This window comes from Xiphophorus couchianus, chromosome 7 (genome assembly GCF_001444195.1).
Source record: "Xiphophorus couchianus chromosome 7, X_couchianus-1.0, whole genome shotgun sequence".
NCBI lineage: Eukaryota > Metazoa > Chordata > Actinopteri > Cyprinodontiformes > Poeciliidae > Xiphophorus > Xiphophorus couchianus.
This window is the reverse complement of record NC_040234.1, coordinates 35,911,257-35,925,050: the sequence shown is the minus strand read 5'-3', so window position 1 is coordinate 35,925,050 and position 13,794 is coordinate 35,911,257. Positions and strand designations below refer to the sequence as shown.

The 13,794-nt window shown below is 36.1% G+C and overlaps 1 protein-coding gene across 2 annotated transcripts in view; it reads right to left on the bottom strand.

Moving 5' to 3' along the window:
* The window catches only part of col5a2a (collagen, type V, alpha 2a), a 45,640-nt gene that overhangs the window by 20,115 nt on the left and 11,731 nt on the right, over window positions 1-13,794 (bottom strand). The window contains exons 1-7 of one of the 2 annotated variants that reach the window (XM_028024468.1): window positions 10,087-10,321; window positions 3,634-3,858; window positions 1,790-1,809; window positions 1,678-1,710; window positions 1,579-1,611; window positions 1,425-1,478; window positions 58-150 (exon numbers count right to left, since the gene is read on the bottom strand). In XM_028024468.1, the coding sequence (XP_027880269.1) occupies window positions 58-150; window positions 1,425-1,478; window positions 1,579-1,611; window positions 1,678-1,710; window positions 1,790-1,809; window positions 3,634-3,858; window positions 10,087-10,306 (678 nt within the window). In that variant the 5' untranslated portion in view covers window positions 10,307-10,321. Of the gene's footprint in view, window positions 1-57; window positions 151-1,424; window positions 1,479-1,578; window positions 1,612-1,677; window positions 1,711-1,789; window positions 1,810-3,633; window positions 3,859-10,086; window positions 10,322-13,794 lie in introns of those variants that run through there. The other variant, XM_028024469.1, reaches the window with a different exon arrangement.

Genomic DNA, 13,794 nt, shown 5'->3' with positions numbered 1-13,794 from the left:
AGATTAGATCAGGCTGCTTCCAGCTGCGAACTGTTCAGAAGCGACTTCTCCTCTCACCCCCGGGTGTGACGGAGGACCCGGAGGTCCCGGTTCTCCAGGCTGGCCCGGAATACCCGGCTCTCCATCAAACCCTGGCAGTCCTCGCAGTCCCTTTAAAGTAAAACAGACGGACTCAGACCGACTCCAACTGATTCTCCTCTGGTGCTGAATGTTTTTATCAAACTGAAACATGGAAATAAAAGTCAGAGCTGCCAGACTTAGTTTGATCCTACTGATCTAATTTAGTTAGTTTTGGTTTGGATATATTAACCCTTTAAACTAAAACCCTGAAGCATAAATGGATTTGAACCTCACATTGTTTTTGGAGTTTCAATAATTCAATTGTTCTGGTCTTTTCTGGTGTGGAAAGGATTTTAAGCTTGTGGGATTATTCTCAAACTAGCATTAAAAATGTCCAGTCACCCCAGAGTTTAATCTCAGAGCCAATAAAAGCTGACCGGATGACTTCACAAACACTTAAAAATCAGATAAATAAGGAGGTCAGAGGTCGTTAATAAAAGTTTAAAATGACCAGAAAGTCAGGATGGGGATATAAAACAGGCAGCATCAATCCGCCAACGGTGGAGCTGATATGCTTTAGCACTTTTACTAAATAAAAACATCAACAGCTACGAGGAGCTGTTTAAGTTACACTGTCAAAAGTTAACAGCTATAATTTTGTTTTTTCATCCCTAAGAGACAAAAATTGGGGCTTAATATTTCAGCCATGTGTTATTAATTTATTTCACAGCTTCATACTAAATATTTAATTACCAAACTAAATATTTAGTAAACTAACAAAATATTAAGCTCCAAATTAAATATTTGACAGAGCAATTTGGGAAATAGTTCAATGTGTGTTTAAATGTTTGCGTAACACTTTAGGTGTTTGAGGTCAAAAGACTTTTATTGAGGCAAACTAAACATTTAGCTTGCTAACTAAATATTTAGTGTGCAAGATAAATATAGTTTTAACCTAAATATTTAGTTTCAGACTAAATACTGACTTAGCTAGCAAACTTAGCTTCAAACTAAATAGTTAGTTTGAAGCTAAGTATTTAACTTCAAACTATTTAGTTTGAAGCCAAATACTTAGCTTCAGTTTGAAGCTAAATACTTAGCTTCAAATTGGGTTGCAGCTAACATTTTCCATTTAAAGTTAAAAAAAGGCCACACAAAGTTTTGCCAAGAGCTGCAAATGGCCCATGAACCTCACTTTGAACACCACTGCTTTGTATTAATGTCTGTGTATAATTTAACCTGCTTCAAAGAATTATTACAGGTCAGAATAAAAGCTTAAATTAATGTGACTCTAATGCCGATGATGGAAACGTCTTCCTGTTGCTTCAGGTTTAGAACATTTTGTTTTCCAGAACCAGACGTACGGGTCTTCCTTTGTTTCCGTGAGGTCCTCTATGTCCTGGTGGCCCCGGCGGCCCCTGTCAGACAAAACGAGCATTTCAAACCAACGGATAAAAACAGGGCGAGCTTAGCAGGAAGTGACATGTTTGGGCGTAAAGGTGAGGCGGAGCGACGCACCATGGGTCCGGGTCGGCCCCGGATCCCCGTCACCTGCAGAGAAAAACCCGTTAGATCTGTGAAACCAGAACCGCTTTAGAGATGTGCAGCTCTACTCACATAAGGAACCTCTCCTGGTTCTCCTTTCTGACCCTGAGGACGCAGACAGAAAGCGTCAGAGAAACGCTGGCAGCGCCAGGCGGGCGACACGAAGCAGGAAACGGCGCCTTACCTTGTAAATTCTGCCTCCGCCTGCAAGACAGAGAAAACATTTCAGATCAACACAGATGGTTAAAGTTTTTATTTTCTAAATTTATCATTTATCACTTATCGTGATCTTATCAAGAAAATAATTCTGATATGCTGTCATGATAAAAGCCAAACTGTCCGTATTGTCTGGATTGTTTTTGTTTTTCTATTTTCTCCACTGAAAGCATCGATAAAAGATGAAGATATGATTAAAAGCTGTTAGCAGTTTAGTGACACAAATAACTCTTCTTATTTAACTGGTGTCCTAAAGAAGCGTTTTTAAATGGGAAGGCCTTTTGCAACAATCAATAAGTCAATTAACCACATGAAAAACTAAAATGATCTCAATAATTTCCTTTTACATAATTTATCATTTTTTATCATTTTTTCTCTTTCCAGACACGACATGATAAAAGTCTACGGTCTCAAGAAGACAATTTAAAATCATTTCACTTGTAATCTGTCAAATTTTTTTTAAAAAGATGTTGAATGAGCACGCCACACTTTTCAGCAGGGGTGGGCAACATGGATTTAAAGCAGGGGTCTCAAACTCCTGTCCTGGAGGGCCGCTGTCCTGCAACCTTTAGATGAGCCTCTGCTGCAGAACCTGAACAGAATAATCAGGTCATTAAGGTTCTGGAGAACCGATCTACACCAGGAGGAGGAAATTAAACCGTTTCATTCCAGCGTTTTGTACCTAAAAACTGCAGATCTGAAAACTGCAGATCTAAAAACTGCAGGACAGCGACTGGAGGACTGGAGTTTAACACCTGATTTAAAGTTTTATTACTATTACTATGTTTTGTGGTAAAATTGTGAACTATTTGTTACTACTGTTTTAGGTAACTGTGATCAACTATAATATATCACTGTCATTTATCACACAGATTATGTTTTAGATAATTTTCTAGTAATATAATAATAATAGCATAATAGCATAATAATAATAATAATAATAATAATAATAATAATAATGCAAGAAAACATTCTCAAAGATCAATAAACTTTAAAATCTAGCAAACATTTAACACTGGAACTGGAAGACATTTTAAACATTCAAAATAAATAAAACAACAGAAACCACAAATAAAATGAACTATGCCCAAAATTAATATTCAAAAACTGTTTAGTTGAGATTGAAACACCAAACTGCAGAGAAAAATGATAAATCACACAACTGGAAATTATTTATCAGGCAATTAATTGATTTATTGTGACCAGCCTGTTTGTTTGTACAGATTTAAAGCTGATAAATCAGGGGTGTCCAAAATGTGGTTCGCAGGCCATTCGTGGTCCCTGGATTAGTTTTGTGGGTCACAAATTTTTGTAATTTTTTAGGATGAGATCTTTCGTTGGAAGTTTACATCTTCATAAAATGTTCAACAGAAATATTTTTTCTTTAGTTAGCTTTTATTATTATTTATTCTTACCTCATAATAAGTTGCGTAAAAAACATCCAGCAGGTTTTTACTAAAAAACAAACTTGGTCACACCTGTTCGTTATATTTGGACAAATGAAGCAAAATTTGTAGAAGTTTTCTTTTCTGGAAATAAACTAAAAACATTTTATAAACTTAAGAAATTGAAAATAATAGATATAAAAAATTAAGGCAAATATTACATGTTTTATCTATTGTTTTGCAAGTAAAAGAAAAATAATTCACAATAGTATTTTTTTTTAATTGGGGGGGAACAAATAATTGGCCCCTGAATATATTCAACTTGGGGTTTTGGCCCTCAGAGCTAAAATGATAAGACATCAGTTTTGCTTGTTTTGAGGTTTTAGCAAAGCGCCGTAGGAAGGACTTCCTGTCTGTGGCAGCTCACCGACGCTCCCCGTCCCGCCGCCGCCGCCAGTGCTGGGCGAGTCGCCCTGGCAGACGGGGCAGCACTCGCCCTCCGGGATGTACATCTTCTCACAGTTGGTCACGTCGTCGCAATGAATGTCGTCGCACAGAACGTTCCCTTTGTCGCAAACGCAGATCCGGCACGGCGTCGGCTTCCAGATGTCGTTGTTGGTGTAGATCTGGCCGTCCTGTTCGCAGCTGCCGTCTGGAAACACAGGAAGAGGAAGATTAGCTTCTGATGGAAGAGAGGCTGAAAAGATCCTGTTATCATCACACAGAGGAAGAAACAAACCTTTTTCATTTGGGAATAAAGTCGTGATATTAAAGGAATCAAGTTGTACAACAGAGTCATAACAGGAGAATAAAGTCATGATTTTACAATAATAAATTAATATTAAGAGAATAAAATCATACAATAAAGTCCAAATAATACAAGAAAAAAGTGGAACAACAAAGTAAATATGAGAATAAAGTTGATTTTATGATAATAAATTACTAATTTTAAGAGAATAAAATTGTACCACAAAGTCGAAATGATAGGAGAAAAAAGTTATAATTTTATGAGAACAGATTAATAATAAGAAAATAAAATCGTATGACTATAAAGTCAAAATAATATGAGCATAAATTCATAGTTATACTAAAATAAAGTCATAATACTAGAATAAAGTAGAATGGTAGGAAATTATGAAAATTCCTAAAAAAATAATTTAATAAATTCAAAAATAATAATTAAATGAAAAGAGGAACTTTTAGCATCTTGTGAAGTTATATTTTGGTATTGGTTTTATACATAAGTAAATATTTTATCTTTTAACAACATCAGTATAAAACAATTATTATTAGCAAAACTTTAATACGATTAGAAGAAAGAATCAGATTAAATTTGTTGGTAACGATAGTTAATAACTATCAAAACTTTTTTCTCAAAATTTTACAACTTTATTCTGTTGAAATTTCATCTTTAATTCACTGATATTCTAACTATTGTGATAATAATATGATTTTGCTCTAAGAGACACAAATTGCCGTTTTTCTGATTCTGCTTCCCAACTGTAGAAAAACCGGAACCAACCAGAACGGTTGCTAGGAAACGGCGGTTGCCTTCTGGAGGCGGGGCTTCAGAGTGACCAAAGCCAAACGCTGCAGCAGAAACACCGTCTAAAGTTTAAACGTCTCACAGAAGGTTGGATTTTACACGACTGGACCGCCGATTCAGTCCGGCTGCAGGTTTGACACAAAAACAATCTAAAATGTGAAGATTTTCTCAGATTACCCCCAACGTTCAGCTTAGAGATGATGTCACACAGGAACATATTCAGATTTTTACGCCCACAGATTAATCTCCACATGTACATATTATACTCGAAAATGTGGGTATTTTTCTCAACTTTTAGCCAAAGTTTCTCCCTTTAATGCAGGACCGATAGTTTTCAGTCAAATCAGCTCAGAGTGCAGAGAAACATTATATTTCAGCTCCAAACTCATCATGAACCGTCCCTTTCAGCGATCATTTGTCCTAAATAAAACACAGAACGTTTGTGAAAAGTTCAACGTTCAGCCACCATAAGGTCGGACATCTCAGTTCAAAGTGTTTTAGTTTTATAGTTTTGCTCCAGCCTCTGATTGTTTGAGGCTTTTATTCCTGCCCGACTCGCCATTTCCTGAAGTTTCAGATTCCTCAGTTACTCAGCAGTAATCTGAAATGTTCTGGTTCTGCATGTTCTGCTGCTGCACAAACAGCATTAATGTGAAACACAGGTTGCCTCCATGTGCTGCCCATACCGAGAGAAAAGAAGAGGCCTGGAAAACGTCTCCGTCTTTTAGACATGAGGTCATCCCTCCAGAGGAAACAACCGACAGACCAGAAAACTTCCAAAAAACTTCAGGTGTTTCACATGAACTCTGGAAATAATGGTCAATAACCAGAAACATAACCTGCATGATGAGCGGGTGCAGAGAGGACGACCTCTGACCTCTACCTGTTTCTGCTTCTAACAGCAGGTGGCAGCTGTGAGCTTCAGTCTGCAAGTGAGCCAGGTTAGCGACAGACAGAAAACGGCCATTTTTCACTGCTGTGTTGAATTCTCAGCTCATAGTGAAAACAAAATTATTTTTAACAGGTTATGAAATGATTAAAATCCAAAATGAAGGAAACAGAATCATACAGAACGTCCTACGTTGTTATTTATTAAAGAGAAACGAAGCTTCTGGCCCATGACACCGCCATGATTCTTTACTTTTTCAGCCAGTCATGACCTTTAACCTTTAACCTGGTAACTGAACCCTGTAGGGTCTGAGATGTTTTTCTCCTGGGAATAATTTTACTCTCTGGAGATGAAGGATTTCAGGTAGTTTGGACCTTATAACTCTTCCCAGATTGACAGGCAGCAGAAGTTGCTGAACCTGGTTGCTAATAGTTTAAAGCAATGTAAGGAACAATGTTTTTAGTTGCCTTTCCTAATTTATTTTCCTCTTGATTAATAAATGCGGAATTTGTTGTATTTTCAGTTAATTTGCATAATTTTACAAGCTATTAGATTATTTCTAATATCTGCTGAAGCCAGGAGCCGATGCAGGATGTACTTTCTTTCTTTTTACCACGACTGTAATGCTTTTAATAAGCCACATCAGAACAGACAGCACTAAAAATCTTCAACAAACCTCCACAGTCAAACATCAACGTAAATAATTCATTTATAGTGGGAGAAAAAGGACAAACAGGCTAATTAGAGCAGAAAATCGCGCATTATTCATCTCTGTGCTTATAGTTTTTTATTTACCTGAACATCTATAAAGGAGTTTATAAATATTAGTACATTAATCTTCACAACAAATTTGGAAATCAATAACTGATGAATATATTTAAACAAAACAAACCCAAAGGAACCTAAATGAGTAGAAAGTTATTTTCTTGTTGTAAATTTTGTAAAAGAAATGATGAAGAAATGTTTGTTCACTATAATTTTACTTAAAAAACCACTTAAAATAATAAAATGGCAAAAATTTATCTCCATTTTCTTTCTTGTTTAGGTATGAGCTAGCACTGCAGCACAGCTAGCTGTTGCAGGAAGTTTCAGTAAAACTTTACAGCTTTACTTAAAAAACAAAAGTTTGATTTTTCATTTACCTTTTTACAAGAGTCAAAGGGTTATACAAAGACGTGAAATAAAGTTAACATTCTGAAACATTATTAAGATAGCTGCTGCGGATGAAAACTGGCAAATTAAACAACAAAGCAAAGCGTCATAAGAGTCTTTATGATGTATTTAATTGCATTACCACCAGTATGAACAATGAAAATAAAAATAACAGCTGAGAAGTATCTATTTTTGAAGCTTAAGTTACAGGAAACAAGACTTTAAGGCAACGTTAACACAGCAGGAAAACATGATCGTTTGACTTTTTACGGCCCAATTTTCACAAAAAACACCACCAGCCACTTCGAACGAGATAAATCTGGACGTAAACAATGGCTGAAAATGAACTGATGAGGTCAGTCAGTCAGTGAACGCATCACATCCCAACATCTCTCAATAAACTTTGAAGTGAATCCAAAGAAGGCGGCGGCCATTTTTACCGCTTTTAAACGCATCGCAGTGGGAACGTAAACCGCTCACACACTGGTCTGAATGCCGTCGAGTTTATTTAGCAATACGAACGGCCACAAAATGGAGACTTTGTTTTTTAATTAATTAGACAAATTAAAATGTTCTACAATAGAAAATATTAAATAAACACAAAGTATTTGTCTTTTAACAACCATGCTTTTGGCTTTCTCTTTAACTTTATAGTAAACAGGACCAGATTTATCAACTGAGCTCTACATAGAAACAGACGTTAGAGAACCCAAATCTGTTTTTATTCAACTTATTAAACCTCACTTGATACAGCAAACAGTTTTAGAGAAAGAATGAACCAAATTCTAATCTTATTACTGAGAAAAGCCTAAATATTTTTCTTTTTCTTTCATTTGAGCTCAAAGGAACTTGCAAGCTTTCTTTTAATAACATAAAAAACTTTAACTTTTTTAATCTACAATGATTTAAACTTCAATTTCCTACAAAAACCTAACTTTTTTACATGTTTAATTACAATTGCTGTATGCTTAGTTCATTGTTAGGAAGTGCAAAAATGTTTTCTGATCCACAAGTCCGTTTGAGGCGAAGGCTGCATTTATCTCCTTCATCGCTCAGATGAAAACTGTTGACAATGATGCTATAATGCGCTTTAATAAGGTGGAAGCACCAAAATTGATCAAAATTAGAGGTTTGGAAAATGCACAACAGCAGCAAATCATCAGAATTGGACTACATTGAGATTTATTGCTTTAACCTCCCATCCAGAAAGCAACAAAGTTCTCAATAAAGCAACATTTATGTGTTTAAGGTATAACAATGATGGTGTTAAAGCCTCATTGACGTCCATCAACCTCGCTGCGCAACGTGAGAAACGTGTCTTCGTTTAGTAATCCTTCGGAGAAAACGTCACAACGTCTCGCAGAGTTTTCTGCTTTTTTCCTGTTGCGGTCTTGGGGGGATTTGAATCACCTCAAGTCAACAGAGTTTGAAGTTTACTGGAAAAGAAATGTGGGTTTTATTAAAAAAAAAAAAAAGTAACCACGGAGCCTCTCGAAGAGGGGAAACGAAGAGCAACGTTCATTTTTCACCTCCTCGTTTTCCACCAGTCAGCTTTTCTGAAACATTCAGAGCTTTTCCTCATGACTCACGTGTCTGTTCGTCAGACATCACAATCATTACTCAGAAAAAAAAAATTAAAACAGGATCCGTTGTCTTCAGCAGGAAAGAAAAACCTTCGACTTCTGTGATGTAGCTGGCAGATGTGGGGAGCCAAGAGAAAAAGCGGCAGATAGTTTATGGATTTTTCCTTGGCTAATATGGAAATATTCATAATGTGTTTGGGGGGAAGCTTTGGCAGGAAGAGGTTAGAAAATGACCAAATGGAAACAATGAGTCACTTCATTTTAAACACAAGAACAGGCTTTTGAAACAAACCAAACTGTCTTCTTATTTGAAAAATATGAGGCGCCTGATTCCTCTCCGCTGTTCCTCTCTGCGCTAACATACGGAGCGCTGGTCCAGATGAGTTACAGCTGCTTCCTGCTTTAAACTCCTCTGAGTCGCAGAAAATCGTAAATCTGCCTCTGGAGAAACTTTCAGCTTGACGAACAAAAACGTGCAGACGGTTTGTTTTTGTTGCAAAGAAACATTTTCAGGGAGAATCTGGACCAGAGACTGAGATTTTAAACTGGCGCTGTCCAAACGTTTCCTCATCAGATTATTGAGTCAAAAGTCAAGAAAAAGAAGCTAAAGCTAAAACAGTAAATAAAGTAGCCCAATTCTTTTGTAGGAACGGGAAATTTTGACTCATTGTCCAAACATTTAAAAGGATTTTACACATTTGCTTTATTAAACAAAAGACATTTAGTTTTCTAATTCTTTTAGGCGCAGTTGAAGAAATTTATATTTAGTTCTAAAAACAGGATTTAGGCAACTTTCTTTGCGATGTTTAGCCAAGTTGAATAAATTAAATAAAAGGTCATTTGGCTGCAGCAACGTCGACTGTTCAGTAAAAAATCTCTGGATAAATGTGGTATACTTATAAAAGCTTGGCTATAAAAAGATCAGTATGTCATACTTAACATTTTCCATTCTAAGAAAAGTTTGTCGTAATAAACTCATTAAAACGAGAATATGTTATGAAATTGCGATGCTCATTAAACAAGAAAACATTTTGCTAGTTTCTCGTTTTGTAACTTGTACATATTCGTTTCTCAGTTTAGGGAGATGAGTTTGGTATCTTTTTAAATTAGAAATTTCTTAGTTTAAAAATAAAAAGTCAAAAAACAAATTTGTATTATTCTTCAACTGCAAACTTGGGATCCACAAAACATCAGTCCAGGGACAACAAATGGCCCCCGGGCCACACTTTGGAAACCCCCGTTTTAAATGGAAGCCACAGAAATCTAATATATAGTTATAACGAGAAACCTTCTCATTATTTGATAAAACAAAAACTAGATAAACAAGAAAACGTTTAACGAAATACTGTGCAGTACTTTTTTAACATGAAAACTTCCTATTCATAACAAGACACAATATTCATTAAAATGAGAATATTTTAATATATTAAAACGAAATAAAATACTTTTTAAACAAGAAAATGCAAAACAGGTTACAAACTTTCTCGTTTTAACTAGTTTAAAAAGAGAGAATAAAACAAAATAAGTTTCTCGTTTGTTTTTTTTTACGTTTAAATGAGTTGTTTTATATTTTTGATAAAATATGAAAGTTTCTTGTTCGTTTCTCGTTTTAGGAAGTTTTAAACCTCGTTTGAACATGAGAGTTTCTCCTCAGTTCTCATTTTAAATCTTGTTGCAGATTAATTTCCCAGCCCTGTCAGTAAAACTCGCCTGTAGTTTCGTGATGTAAACAGATCTCTGAGGAGCGAGGAGGGAGGAAGAGGAGCGCGCCAGGAAAGTAGAAACGAAGAAGCAGCTCTCTGGTTTTCCGTCTCCAGTTGGTCTTGACTTTTTTAAAGAGCCAGCCACAGTTATGAGCCGTTCTCATCCCGTGTTCGACCCACAGAGGATTGTGGTCTCTCTCTGAGCTACTCCTCCTCCTCCTCTTCATCACTATCGAGCCATCAAGCATTTTAAAAACGAGCTGCTCGCTGGGATCTAATCTCTGATGCAGTTTTCTATCCTAAAATCAAAACAATCAGCCCTGAAGGAGCTTAATGAACAACAGAGTCTGAACTCTCTGTGGTCCGGCCCGGGGCTTTCACTGAGGTCAGGGTCAAAGGTTAGAGCAGAGGGTGAATCTCTCTCATTGTCTATCGCGTTCAGCTGGAGGGAATCATGCTGATTTAAGTCCAAACAACAATATTAGAGACGCCAGACCCCCATGAAACACACTTCACTTTCTATTTTAACAGTTCAAACATGAAATATTCCTTAAAATCCACTGACAGGCGCATTGGAAACCATTTTAACGCAACCAACAAAGTTTATCCACATCCACAGCAACACAGCTTTTCTATGTTCCTGTCGTAGCTAGTTGTGCTGCAGAGCTAACGCTAGCTGATATGTAAACAAACTCAGAATCAGTCAAACACATTACACTATTCAACATTCAGTAAAATATTCCTACAGTGTGATCAAGGTTTATATTGGTAATTATTAACTTCTATGCTAACAGACAGCTAACATTCTGTTAGCATTCCATTTGCTGCCAAGCTAACAGCTCATTAGCTGCTATACTAACATTGTTTATAGTACATTGTTAGCTTATCATCTGTTTACTAGCTATTCTGTTAATGGATAGGTAACATTTTATTAGCATTTCATTAGCTAAAAAGCAACAAGAGGCTAACGTTTCTGCTTGTGAAAGTTTCCAGATGTTTTCATCCAAAGCAGACTTACACACAGAGCTTTAAAAACATGTTCTTCATGCATGTTAGCTTCAATCACACATAAAAAAAATTAGAAAAGATCAAGATATCTCTATACCTGAAATGTAGCTGCACTGTAAAAATAAGTGCCAAGTATTTTTGGTCCAGTTTCTAGTCAATACACTTGTAATAAGACAAAACTGACTATAGAGCAGCTCTTTAGCAACAGGAGCTTGTTTTAAGTCAATGTTATTTTACAAGTCCAGTTCTAATTCAGTTGGCAGATTATTTCTCTTATAACACAGGAAAATGTCTTATTGTAAATAAAATAATCTGCCAGTGGAACTGGCACTTTTCCATCAATATTGAGAAACTAACTTAAAACAAGCTCCTATATATCACTAAAAAGTTATTTATAAGTCTTATTTTAAGTGTACCAACATATTTGTATTAAGAAACACTTGGTAATATTTTGTGTTTTTGCAGTGTGGAGCAGAAAATCCAGGCAGCCAGACTTGGCTTTGGGAACATTTTTTACAGTGCTGTGGGAGTGATGTGTGTGAGGGTCGGGAATAACTCAACATTACGTCACTTGAAGAGAATGTAGATGCGACAGCGTTAACGGCTACTTTCTGCCAAAGCTTCGCCAACAATACGACAAAAATCACGTTCTTCAGAAACAAATAAATCTGTTTATCTGATGGTGAAACCAAGCAGGAGTCCAGATTAATCCCAGCTGGTATTCCTAAAGGATGACGTCAAACATTCCAGACTTTCCAGAGCTGTCGGTCAAACTTCGACAGCAGGTCGGAGCGCCCCGGTGTTTTACGTCTGCTAAACAAACGGCCAGAGAGGAAACTGGTTTCCAGTGTAGGAAAATCCGTTTTCCTGATAAAACACACAGAAATGCAACAGAACCGAGCGGCTGGGCTTCGAAACGAAATGTAACATCTGGAAATCAGATTACAGCGACAAAAAGCGAAGAGAAACTCACGACTGGAACCAGATTTTAGATTTATTCATGTTGTTTGTAGTTTTGGATGAATATTTGGTGGATTTAATTCAGACTGGGAGTAAATGTACTTTAACTTTTTCCAACTATAAACATATAAATACATTTCACTGGAATTTAATGTGACAAACACAAAGTGGTTCACAACCATGCACTAGAGGAAAAATGAAAAACGATTCAAAACATTTTCACAAATAAAAAACAGCTGCAATTGCAGCAAAACGCGGTTCCATGAAGTATTGGCTCAGAGGGGCTGAATACTTGGAATAATGAACTTTTATTTGTAGAAAAATGTTTTGAATCATGTAGAATTTTCTTTGTGTTTCACATTAAATTCCAATGAAATATATTTATGTTTGTGGGTATAATTTGACAAAATACAAAAAATCCAAGGGGTGGGAATACTTTTGCTGGCACTTTTCGCTGTAAATTTTTGAACATGAAATGATTCCTCACAGTAAGGATTATAACAGCCTTACAACGCATATTTTGAGAATAAAATCTGGATTATAACTTCTAAAATGACACTTAATTAATAAAAGTTTGATTTACTCGTGATCATACAATATCTGATTTATGTTGCCATGACAACACATACATGCCGGCCTGGAGGTTGGTGAAGTTATTTAAAGCGTTTGGGTTTGTTGAGCCTTACGGCTCTCTGCCCAGGGCGTCCTGCTGTCCATGGGCGGACCACAAAGATTAAAAACAGTTTTAACCAAAACAACTTTATAGTCTTAAGTGACATTAAAATATATAAAAACTTTATTCATTTAAAAGATATTTGTTTTTTTGTTTTTTTCTAGTCGACACTCAAACGTGTCGTTTTACAGATGACCTTTCTCGTTAAACAGGGACATTTTGTTTTCAACAGGATATGAAACTCTTTATATTTCGTATTTAAACTTCTTGTGCATATAGACGTGTTATAGATTTATAAAATGCTTGAATATTTCTGTCAGTTCTGAGAATCAGTGAAGTGAAATTCCAACGTTTACATGATTAAAACTACATACGTTTGCTCCAATATGATGATTAAAGCAGAAAATCAGGCAGACTGTCAAACTGAACGCTAAACATCCTTAAATCCTTTTTCAGATTTTTGTTTTAAAAATGATCTTTTCGACCTCGTTTATCTGCTATGTGTTCAGTTTTCAGATACACCAACCATGATGTTAGCAATGTTACCTTCCCATATAAACCCAGATGTCTTTACAAGACCTTCAGCATGTAAACACAACCAGATGCAGCAACAAGTTGCTAACGCTCTTAATGATTAAACAAGTCTTGCTTTGCGTTTTGTTGTCCCCAAATTGACCTGGATTTTATTACTCTACAGTGAAAACGGTGGAATGTAATTTCATTTTAATGACCTGTAAGCTTCAGCTTCATGAAACGAACCTCCAGGCGTGAATATAACGAACAGAATCAGGTCTAATGGATTCCAGTTCTGCTTTACAGTATTTAAATTAACATAATACCTCTTTGTGCTCTCTATAACTGTCTGCACCCAAATGTTACTTTTGGATTTCTCACCTTGAAGAACCGCAAACTGTTATTAAGGCTCCAAACATTTTTATGCTGATGACAAACAGCTGCATTTGTCTTTTAAGCCACACTAGTTTGGTAACTCATTTAATCTGGCGCCAGATTAAAGGCTGTCTGGCTGATAATTTACCTTCTTTTTAATTCCAGTCAATCAAAAGCAATAATCAA